The sequence below is a fragment of the Octopus bimaculoides genome, chromosome 19 (genome assembly GCF_001194135.2).
Source record: "Octopus bimaculoides isolate UCB-OBI-ISO-001 chromosome 19, ASM119413v2, whole genome shotgun sequence".
Taxonomy (NCBI): Eukaryota; Metazoa; Mollusca; class Cephalopoda; order Octopoda; family Octopodidae; genus Octopus; species Octopus bimaculoides.
This window is the reverse complement of record NC_068999.1, coordinates 29602283-29614448: the sequence shown is the minus strand read 5'-3', so window position 1 is coordinate 29614448 and position 12166 is coordinate 29602283. Positions and strand designations below refer to the sequence as shown.

The 12166-nt window shown below is 40.5% G+C and overlaps 1 protein-coding gene across 1 annotated transcript in view; it reads left to right on the top strand.

Annotated features, from left to right (window-relative positions):
- LOC106869968 (pre-mRNA-splicing regulator WTAP) overlaps nucleotides 1-8500 on the top strand; it is a 245984-nt gene extending 237484 nt beyond the window's left edge. The window contains exon 8 of the mRNA XM_052974843.1: nucleotides 6979-8500. Within this exon, the coding sequence (XP_052830803.1) occupies nucleotides 6979-8201 (1223 nt within the window). The 3' untranslated portion in view covers nucleotides 8202-8500. The remainder of the gene's footprint in view (nucleotides 1-6978) is intronic.
- Nucleotides 8501-12166: the final 3666 nt, after the last annotated feature.

Here is a 12166-nt window from a genome sequence, read left to right as displayed (position 1 = left end):
TGAGGTAGTATCCCTCTGAACTTTGCCCAGCCTATTCTTATTCTAGCAGCTATGCTTTCAGAACAACCACCCCCACTACTAATTTGGTCACCTAAGTAATGGAAACTGTCTACTACTTCTAAGGATCCCCACTGACATTTGAGAGAGTCTATGTTTTGTACATTCTTGGTGTTTAATGTACCTGCACAGCTACCACATGTAAAGACTACTTTCTCTGTTAATCTTCCAGTGATACTGCTGCACCCCTTATGTATCCATAGCTTGCACTGGGTGCACCTTATGGAGTTTCACTCAACACCTTTTGTACATATCAAGCAATACCATCTCCCTAAAGGGATCTGTGATTTATTTGTTTTCCTACTTATCAATACTTTGGTCTTTGCAGTCCGTGCTTTGCAGTCCGTGCTTTGCAGTCCATGCTGATGACCTGAATTTCCTTCTCCAGTTATGGTAGTGATACAGCAATAAGAACAAGGTCATCAGCATAGAGGAGCCCCCAAGGACAGCCTGTCTTAAATTTGTCAGTTATAGCTTGGAGGACTAAGATAAACAAGAAGGGGGCTAAAAACTGATCCCTGGTGGTCTCCTACTTGTTCACTAGATAAGGGAGTGGGGGACCTTGTCAAAGACTTTCTCCATGTCAACAAAAGCCAGATACAGAGGTTTATTTTTGGCCAACTATTTCTCCTGCAGTTGCCTCACCAGGAAAATAGCATTAGTGGTGCTTCTCCCTGGCACAGATCCAAATTGCATCTCATCTGTGCTCTCTTCCTAATTAACTAAGCTATGACCCTTTCTGCAACTTTCATCACCTGTTCCAGCAATTTGATGTAATTATTTCTGTCTAGAGCATTAACCTTTGTAGCAGTTGACTAAAATGCTGCTACACTAATCATTGAGTATGACTCCTTCATGGACAACCTGATTAACTATACAGGTAACCAAGTCATATTCCACTCTGCCAGATATTTTAAGCATCTCAGTGCTGATACCTGATAGGCTTTCCCTGTCTTCATATCCTTAATTGCTTTATCTACTAAGCTACTGTTAATTCGGATAGCCAGGCCCTATGTTGGGTTCACATTAGGTAGGATCTCTTTCTCTCATGCATTCTCTACATTTAGCAACCTTTCATTGTGGCATTTCTAAGCCTCCTTTTCAGAATCACTAATTGCAAGTGAGTCATCATCCATGCGCACACATTTCTCTCCTACCACATCATGGTCTTCCCTGATACACTGTCTTGCAATCCAAAACACTTCAAACCTCTGGTTCTCATATCATAGATCATTGACAAACTTCTCACTTTCTGCTTCTCCCCTGGCTAGTATACCTGTCTTCTAACCTCCCTCCTAGCTATCAGGTATAAATCTCTGCTACCACCATTCTTCAAGGCCTGTTTCTTGGCTCTAATGGCATTGTCTACATCATTCCACCACCACGTCACCCTAGGTCTGACTGGAACTTTGCACCACCCACAGATTTGGTCTGTGGCACCCCAGCAAACTGCCCTGCAGAAACTCCCAGTTGCTTTCAGCATCATCATCATCATCGTTTAACATCCACTTTCCATGCTGGCATGGGTTGGACGGTTTGACTGGGGACTGGTGAGCCAGAGGCTGCATCAGGCTCAATCTGATCTGGCAAAGTTTCTACAGCTGGATGCCCTTCCTAACACCAACGTCTCCAAGAGTGTAGTGGATGCTTTTTACATACCACCAGCACGAGGGCCAGTCAGGCGGTTCTGGCAACAGCCACGCTCAAAAGGTGTTTTTACGTGCCACCAACACATGTGCCTTTAAGGCGACGCTGGCAACGATCATGCTCGAATGGTGCTTTTCACATGTCACCGGCACAGCAGCCAATCCGTTGCCCTGGCAACGATCATGCTCAGATGTGCGTTTAACGTTCCACTGGCACGAGTGCCAATCAGGCAGTCCTGTGATCAACCACGTCAGCGATTTTGATTTCACTTGCCTCAATAGGTTTTCACAAGCAAAGTTTATTGTCCAATGTATGAGGGGTATCCATAAGTGGGCTGGTTACACCCACTGGCATAGGCCATGGGCTATGGTCTCACTTGGGTTGTTGTGTCTTCTCAAGCACAGCATATCTCCAAAGGTCTCGGTCACTTGTCATTGCCTTGGTAAGGCCCAATGTTTGAAGGTCATGCTTCACCACCTCATCCCAGGTTTTCCTGGGTGTACCTCTTCCACAGGTTCCAACTGCTAGGGTGTGACACTTTTTCGCACAGCTATCCTCATTCATTCACAACACATGACCATACCAGCGCAGTCATCGCTCTTGCACACCACATCTGATGCTTCTTAAATCCAACTTTTCTCTCAAGGCACTTACACTCTATTGTGTATGCACACTGACATTACACATACAGTGGAGCATACTGGCTTCATTCCTTGCAAGCTTATGCATGTCCTCAGCAGTCACAGCCCATGTTTCACTGCCATGTAGCATAGCTGTTCATGCACATGCGTCATACAGTCTACCTTTTACTCTGAGTGACAAGCCCTTTTGTCACCAGCAGAGGTAGGAGCTCTCTGAGCTTTGCCCAGGCTATTCTTATTCTAGCAGCTAGACTTTCAGAGCATCCACCCCTGCTACTAACTTGGTCCCCTAGGTAACGGAAGTTATTAACTATTTCTAGTTTTTCTCTCTGGAATGTGACAGAAGCTGTTCTCTGCACATTTTCAATGTTTATAGCACTTGAGCATTTGCCACATACAAAAACTATCTTCCCAGTTAGCCTCCCTTTGATAGTGCTGCACCTCTTATGAGTCCATAGCTTACACTGGGCACATCTTGTGGAGTTTCTACATACGCCTTTTCTACAGATCGAGCAGGGCCAATTACCTGAAGGGATTTGTGGTTTGTCTGCCTTCCTACTTATTAAGACTTTGGTTTTAGCTAGGTTGACTCTAAGGTCCTTCGATTCTAATCCTTGCTTTCACACCTGAAACTATTCCTCTAGTTCTGATAGTGACTCAGCTATTAGAGCAAGGTTATCAGCATAGAGGAGCTCCCAGGGGCAACCTATCTTGAATTCCTCTGTTATTGCCTGGAATGCTATGATGAATAAGAGGAGGCTGAGAACTGATCTTTGGTGGACCCCTACCCCTACTCGGAATTCTTCACTGTACTCGTTGCCAACCCTCACTTTGCTGTCAGCATCCCTGTACAGGGACCACCAGATAAAGGATCAGGGGACCCTGTCAAAGGCCTTCTCCATGTCAACGAAAGCCAGGTACAGAGGTTTATCTTTGGCTAGGTATTTCTCTTGCAGCTGTCTTACCAGAAATATAACATTAGTAGTGCTTTTCCCTGGCACGAACCCAAACTGCATTTCATCTAGACTGACTCTCTCCCTAATTAGTTGGACTATGACCCTCTCCGTGACCATCATTACCTGATCCAACAACTTGATACCTCTATAATTATTTGTATCTGAAGCGTCACCTTTACCTTTGTAGCAGTTGACAATGGTGCTGCTACACCAGTCATTGGGTATGACTCCTTCGTGTATCACCTGGTTAACTATATGGGTGACTAGGCTATAGCCAACACCACCAGATATTTTGAGCATCTCCGCGGTGATTCCTGATGGGCCAGGGGCTTTCCCTGTCTTTATACCCTTAATTACTTTCTCTACCAAGGTACTATCAATTCGGATAGCTGGTCCCTGTGTTGGGTTGACATTCAGCAGACTCTCTTTCTCCTATTCATTCTCTTTATTGAGCAACCGTTCATAGTGGCATCTCCAAACCTCTCTCTTTGCAGTCTCGTTTAATGCAAGTGAACCATCATCCATGTGTACACATTTCTCTCCTACAACATCACGATTCTCTCTCACACACTGTCTTACAACACGAAATACCTCAAGTCTTTGGTCCTCATGGTGCAGAACATTGGCAATTTTTTTTTTATCTGCTTCCCCTCTGACTAAATAAATATACAATTCCCTGATACAATTCCCTGCTACCACCGTTCTTCCAGTCGTTCCAAACCTGTTTCTTTTGTCTAATAGCCCTGTCAACAACATTGTTTCACCACCACGTTACCTTGGGTCGAGAGTGGACTTTGCACCATCCACAGATCTGGTCAGTGGCCCTTAGCAGGTTGTCCCGTAGAAACCTCCAGTTGTCTTCCACATCATGTGATGCTATATCCCCCTCTATTTCGTCAAAGGCTTCAAGTAATATGTCTCTAAATCTCTGTCCATTCGCAGGATCTTTAAACTTCCAGACCCTTCTCCTCCATGCTGGTCATCTTCTGGGCATCCATTTAGCCCTAAACCTGAAGTCGCTAACTACTAGTTTATGTTGTGGGTTACATTCTTCACCTGGGAAGGTTTTGGCATTTATAAGCAGCCATCTTCCCCTTTTTCTGGTGAGGATCTAGTCAATTTAGCTAGTGTGTCTGCCAGAACGGTAGGTGACTAGGTGACTGGCAGGTTTCCTGAAGTTAGTATTGCAAACCATAAGATCATTTGCATCACAGAACTCTAGCAGCCTGGTTCCCTCAATTGTGGGAACCAAAGCCATAGCCTCCATGTATGTCATGGAATCTCCCTACATGTTGTCCAACATGTCCATTGAAGTCACCAGCCACAAAGAGAAGGTCCCTGTCATTCGTCAATGAGGTAGTCTACAAGAGGGTGTCATAAAATCAGTCTTTCTGTCCATCAGGTAGCCCCGGCTGAGGAGCATAGGCCAAGATAATGGTTGCTAGCCCATGCCATAGCACTAATCCAATCTTAAGTATTCTATCGCATACTCTGACTACCTCGATTACCTTATCAACCTTCTATGTTACATATCTGGAGCTCCTCCTCCTTCTCTTTAAATTGCTCAAGTAGGGTGTCCCTGAATTCCTGACCATTTAGAGGATCCTTAAGTTTCCAATCCTTCCTTTCCAAACCAGTGTGTGCTTCTTGGAATCCTTCTAGCCTGAAGTCTGAAGTCATTAATAACTAATCTGTGCTGGGGGGCACATTCTTCACCAGGAGACGTCTTTGCATTTATGAACAACCATGTACCATGCTTTCTAATGAGAATGTAATCAATCTAGCTAGCATGGTCACCCAATTGATAGGTGACTGGCTGACTTCCTGGAGTTGGTGATGCAGGTCATTAGGTTATTCATATCACAGAACTTCAGTAGCCTTGTTCCCTCTTCATTTCGGAAGATACCTGGTTGTCCAACATATCCATTAAAATCACCAGCCATGAAGATGAGATCATTGTCATTTGTCTTTGAGGTAGCCTGTAAAAGAATACCATAAAAGTGGTCCTTTTTTTTTCATTTGGCAAACCCACCTAGGGGACATAGGCAGAGATAATTGTTGCTGTATACTCTATTGTGCACTCTGACTACTTCAATGACCTTATCAATCCATTTCTCTGCGAAAAGTATGTCTACACCACCTACCTTGTCACTGTTACCTTCTCAAAAGATTTTATACCTATGTGTCTTGCCCATGAGGAACCTGACTGGAGCTCCCCTTCACCTAACTTCTTGAATGCAGCAAACATCAACACCTCCATTCAAGTATCTCAGCAATCTTGCCAGACCTACCTTTCAATGAGCCTACATTGACGATATCAACTCTGAAAAGTGGAAAGGAATGTAGGAGGGAACATGCAAGGCGGGTTTGGCAGTCAGCATCTGAAAAGAAGGTTTCAATGAACGTCTGAAAACAGACATATCATATCAGTTGTTCTCGCATTAATCCATCAATATTCATTTATGTAAAAATTCACTGCCTCTATTGGAGGTAATGTAATATAAGTGTTAATATAAGCACTATTCATACAAATGTAAAAGGATAAGTAATTAAATAAAACAGCTAATTGGTCAATTCATTTGTAAGTAACAAGGAAATAGGAGGCTTGTTAATTGACTAAATAAGTAACGCAGTCTCTTTACTGCATGCAGTAACATGGATGAGACTACTGATTGGAGCTATGAGAGCCTTCTGGTACAGTGGACAGACTTCCAGTACTGGTGGTGGGGGCAGAGCCATGAGAGCTTTCTGGTACAGAGGAGAGATTTCTGGTACAGAAGGAAGATTTCCGGTACAGAGGAGAGATTTCTGGTACAGAAGGAAGATTTCCGGTACAGAGGAGAGATTTCCTTTGTACCGGAAATCTTTCGTCTATACTGGAAATCTCTCCTCTGTACAGGAAATCTCTTTGTATCAGGAATCTCTCAGCTGTTATAAATGAAATAGGTTTTAAAAACCCTTTGTAACTGTATTTCTGTTGACATATACTGCTTTTCTTACTATTTAATTTTTTAAATAATGAAGAATTTAGTAACTTCCTCGTTATTAAGCTGGTGTCTAGAACAAATTAACATAAAATTCTGATGGAAGATTTATAATTTACTTCGTTTTTGTATCTGGTTTGCAAGATTCTTTATGTGAACTTGTATGTTGAAGCAAATTAGGTTGTGTCTGGGGAAAATCACATTCGATTTCCACTCATTTATTATTTATATTTTTTTGTCCAACATTTTTGTTGCTTTTGCAACTTTGTCAATGGATGTTCATTCTGTCCATTATTGGAGCTGCATTTTTTTTGTCTGTTTGTGTGTATCAGTGTGCATGTGTGCTTGTGTATGCACATATATATGCATGTGTATGGAGTGTGTGTGTGTATATGATCATGTGTTTCTGTCTCCTTTTGTGTGTGTGTGTGTGTGTGTGCTTGTCTGTATTACCTATGTACCTATCTACTTACCTATGTATCTTTCTGTTTACCTACATATCCACTTACCTACCTATATATATATATATATATATATATATATTTACCTACATAACAGCCTAACAGTGATCTAAGTTTATAATTTAGATCACTTTAAAACAGTCTGTGTCATAGAACCAGTGGTGTGGTCTCAGGTAGGTTAACAATATTAACATTTTGTTTTAATATTTTTTCTTCTTTTTTTTTCATGCAGATTTAGACGAATTCTTGGCTGAGATTGATGAAGATGTTGAGGGTATGCAGAGCATGATATATTTATTGCAGCAACAGTTAAAAGAGTCCAAAGAACAGATGAACCAACTAAAAGAAGAAAATAAAAAGCTCAAAGCTCTTGTTCCTGTAAATGAAACTGAATGTGAACCAGCCAGTGAACAGTCAAATTCTCCAGCTATTTCTAGTGTAGCTAGAACAGAACAACCTGAGACACCAGTAACTGTTGCAGACAATGTGATGTCTCAGCTAGATTCTAACAATGATACAATTGCAGACAGTGTTCAACCACAGGTCCAAGACATACTACCGACTGATGACTATTCCCCACCTATGTTTGTTAATAAAGACAGTAAATACATTGGTGCTACTGATAATGATAGTAGTGTAGATAATAATAATGATGATGATGATGACGATGGTGATGATGATGATGATGATGATGATGATGATGATGATGATGATGATGAGGGTGATAATGATGATGGTGGTGACGATGATGATGGTGATGATGACGAAGAGGAGGATGATGAATTAGAGGAGGAGGAAGAGGAGGATAGTTGTGATAACAACACCATTACTAACACTACTATTGTGGAGAACAACATTAATTTAGCAGAAAATGTTGTTGAAGAAACAATAAATATGGAAATAGATTCTGCTGTTGATAATAGCATTCCTGCTGAGGAATCTAGTGAACTTGACAACAAGTGTAAAACTGATGAAGAAGCATGTGACAGATTGACACCCCACAGTGCAGGTTCATCTCCAACTGCTGATCCCAGCTCTTCTGAGACTGATATTACTGTGTCAACTACACAAATTAGTTCATTGAATTCAGTGGTTGTGCACTCCCCAACAACTGTACTGTCATCTGAAAGGGTGCCATCTCCTTTATTAAATCATAACTCTGGTTCCAGTCACTTCCAAACTTCACCTCTTCCTGTTAAATTTGGCACTTATGAAATTGATCAAAGCATGAGTCCAATTGCTAAAGAGTTAACTGAAGAGACAGTTGAACAGACACCTATGGATACATCCGAGACTGTTTGTGATGAGGCTTTAACTGCTGAAAGTCCCCTCTTAAACAGCCACAATAACAAGTGGACAGACAAAACTAGCAGTAATGTTATTTGTGAAGAGACAAGCCCAGTATCAGGCAATAATGGTACTATATCAGTGATGTCAGAAGATGAAGACAACTAATCAAATTGGCTTTTAAATATTCATTTCATTTGTTTTTAGTCATGTTATTTTCTTCATTGTAATTCAGTCATTTTTATTGTCACTTTTTTATGTCCCCACAAAAGATCACAATTCCAACTATTTCATCTTTATCCATTTGTCTCTGTCCTCTTCGATATCTGTCAGAAACCACTTTTACATATATGTAGTGTTCCTGAAACTGCCACTAAGATTCAGTAATTGGAAATGCAGAAGCAATTCCAGAGGTGTTTTTTTTTTCTTTTTGTTTGAATAAATTTCACTGAATGACTTTGACCCTACTTATCCTTGTTGTCAATCATTAAATATTTTTTTCTGTTAATTTCTAAATAGTCATCTCTGATGTTAATCTCTAGATGATATTATCTCCCCAGCATGTTAATATATGCAGGCTCCCCCTCTACCTCTGATTCTTATCAATCCTTACAATTGCCAGCTTTTTTACCTCACAGTAATGTCACATTTTGATCTTTACTTATTTATGATATCAGAAATGCTACTGAGTTTCAATTGTCCAATTCATGTATCAGCTGTCTATTTTAGATGTTGCAAATTTAGTCTAGCAAATCTTAAAATACATTTTATCTAAAACATAGCTTAATTAATATTGCAAAAGGAGTTATCTTAATTTCAGTAGCTATCATTATCATTTTAGGAACACTACTTGTTCCTTACATAGGTTTTGTGTTCAGTCCCAACTCATAGCCAAATGATGCTTGTGGAATTATTTTGTTGCTTCTAATATACATGTATTAGTTTCTGACTTCATTACACTGGCTTACAGGCAAACATTTTTATAGTTAACCGAACTGTAGATGTCCCTCCATGGCAGCAAAGGCCTTGTGTGATGTCTATTAAAAACCCATTTAAGTTTACTCAAAACTATTACATCTTTCTACTTTTCTCTGTGACAGAACAAACATCAACAAACTATTGATATACTTTGACCTTTAATCTGTCTCCAATTGTTTTTGTCACTTTAGAAGTATGATGTCAAATAAATTGTTTTTCTTTTTATATTTTTTCAATTCCTTGTTCTTATTTCATACTCAGTATATCCTAGAAACAATGTATGTCTGAAAATGTGAAGAAATTGGATGTTATTATATAGGACTTCAATGTGTTTTTTAGCAAGTGATTGCATCTCATAGTACAACTAAGCGGGTCAAATGACCTCAATCTTTCAACTGTCGACAAGAACTGAAGCTGCTTCTGCAGCTATTGGACTCCACAACTGAATCAATCTTATCTCTCATCTAGGTTGTCTCATAGGATGCCCCAAGACTGTTTCCACACGTTTTCCCCATTCATCTCGATCTTCCATAATGGTCCTCAGTTTCTTTACCCCTTCCATACCAATATCCTCCAGCAAGTTGTCAATATAGGTCATCTCCCTCCTTCCTCTCTTGGTTTTTGCTTCTGTTGGTTGCCAGAGTACTAGCTTGTTAGCAATTTCATTGGTGTGTCTGGTGCAGTGTCCAGCTAGCCCCATCCTTCTATGCTGTATCTTCAATGTTACTTTTAGTAGTCCCTGGAATAAGTAGGCATTTGTTGTATGACTCTTCCAGGAGACATTGAGTGCCATTCTAAGCATCCTTGTATAACAACCATCCAACTGCTTCTTCAATGCTTTAGTGAGAGTTCCTGTTTCAGCCCTGTGGAGAACAGACTCCACTGTTGCCAGAAACAACCTCACTTTCAATTTCCTTGCTAACTTTGAACTCCAGACCTTTCTCAATTTATGGCATGTGCTCCAGGCAAGAGCTTTCCTTGCTACAATGTCTTTTTCAGCACTTTGTGTCCACACACCAAGGTATTTGAAATTTTCAACTACCTTCAGTGACTTACCATCTCTCACTTTCACTGACACAGGCATTTCATGTTTGAATACTTGCAGCTCTGTTTTCTGTGCATTACAGAACAATCCTACCTTCCCCGATTCCTGTTCTAATCTGCTCAGCACCTCATGTGCCTAATCTGTCCTCCCTGTTAGTAATGCCAGGTCATCAGCTTAGTCTAGGTCAGTTACTGTTACTGCTTGATACCGTCTACTTCTTTGCCTATGCAGTTTGAATTCCAGTTCTTCTTCCTTGCCCTCATACGTTCTACACATTACATAGTCCAGAACAATGGCGAAAAGATAAGGTGTTAGCGTGTCGTCTTGTAATACTCCAGCTTTGACTTCAAAGTATTCCGACTCTCCATCAGGTGTGATCACTTTCACTCTGGTGTTCTCATACAGCTTACTTATTGCTCTCAGAATTCTTGGTGGAATATCATATGCTTTAAGTATCTTAATCATCATTCCTGTATGTACTGAATCAAAAGCCTTTTTAAAGTCTACATAGATAATGATAGCCTTCCTGTTATGGCTCTTAACTCCCTCTATCAGTCTTCGAAGTGCAACAATGTGAGATGTTGTTGACTGTCCTGACCTGAATCCATTTTGATTTAGTTGCTATTGTTTGTCTATCTTAGGTAGTATTCAGTTAAGCATCATCTTGTTGACCATTTTTGCAACAATGGAAGGCAGACTGATCCCTCTGTAATTTCCAGTATCACTTAGGTCTCCAGTTTTGGGCAGTGGTAGCAAGTCTATCTCAGACCATTGTTCTGACTTCACATTGTCATTTAGTAGTTTGTTTGTAAATTCAAGGATGATGTTGTCTAAATCACATCTGGTGGGATGTTGTTAGGACCAGTTTGTTTTCCTTCTTTCAGATTACATGTAGCTCATTCTATTTCTTGTTTTGTGAAGTCTCCATTCTCGATTTGCAAACCGTCAACTATATTTTCTGTTTTCTGTTTCACTGTCAACTTCTAGATCCTTCACAAGTAAGTTGTAGAAATGAGTGTACCACTTCTTGATTCTCTCGTCCTTTGATTTCCCACTGATGATTTGCAGCTTTGCGACCAGTGATGGAGTTAATCAACCTCCAGTTTTCTCCATTGCTTACTCTTTGTGTCTGCATTTTCGACCTGGGAGATCATTTCATCCAGTTCCTCTTCTTGAATCTCTTGATACACCTGTTTTAGACCCTCTTTCTATCTTTGTAAAGTTTGTTTAGTATCGTTCTTGGCAGCCTTTTGATAGTTGCTGAATGCCTCTTGTACTTCACTGCATGCTTTTTCTACCCTAGGATCATCAGCTAACTTTCTCCATTTCATCCTCTTCTTTATCGGTATCAGTTTTGTTGCCGCTTCTTCATTTGATTGCACAAACTTGCCATATTGCTCTGTAACAGTATCCCTGTTGTTGGATAGTTCAGCAAATCTGTTACACACTGTAACCATATAAAGCCGTTGAAGTTCTGTATTTCGTAATGTAAACCAATCATAGCATTTTTTCCTTGCAGGAGTTTTGCTTGTCCATAGACTAAGATGTAGTCTGGCTGTCACTAAGCGATGGTCACTCCCCTACGCTGCTAAAGGGTAGGGGAGTGACCATTAGCATGTAATCAATTTGGGATTTGCTACCATTCATGTCAGAGATAAATGCCCTTTGATTTTCCTTTCTTTTTCTTGAATAGAATGTTTGTGATGCAACGATTACATTCCGCTGCATGATTCAGGAGAAGCTGATCATTCTTGTTGGTCCCCTTCTGGAATGTGTAGTGAACTGCATCCTCATCCAAATGAGCATTAAAATCACTGCACTCTACAGTAACATGGTGTTTTGGTATTTCATTGGTAACATTTGTCAGTGTTTCATAGTGCTCCTCTGCATCCTTGTTTCCTTCAGTGGTTGCATAGTTGATTATTACTGTGATCGATGGGTTTCCGTTGATCATGGCTGTGACTATTCTGTCATTTAATGGTATTACTTCAGCCAATGCTTTCTCTGCCAAACCATTGATTACTAATCCTACCCCTCCTGCTGCAGCACCATTAGTACTTCTCCATGCACTTGTTGTTATTAATGTGCAGCCTTCAAGTCATTCAATGAG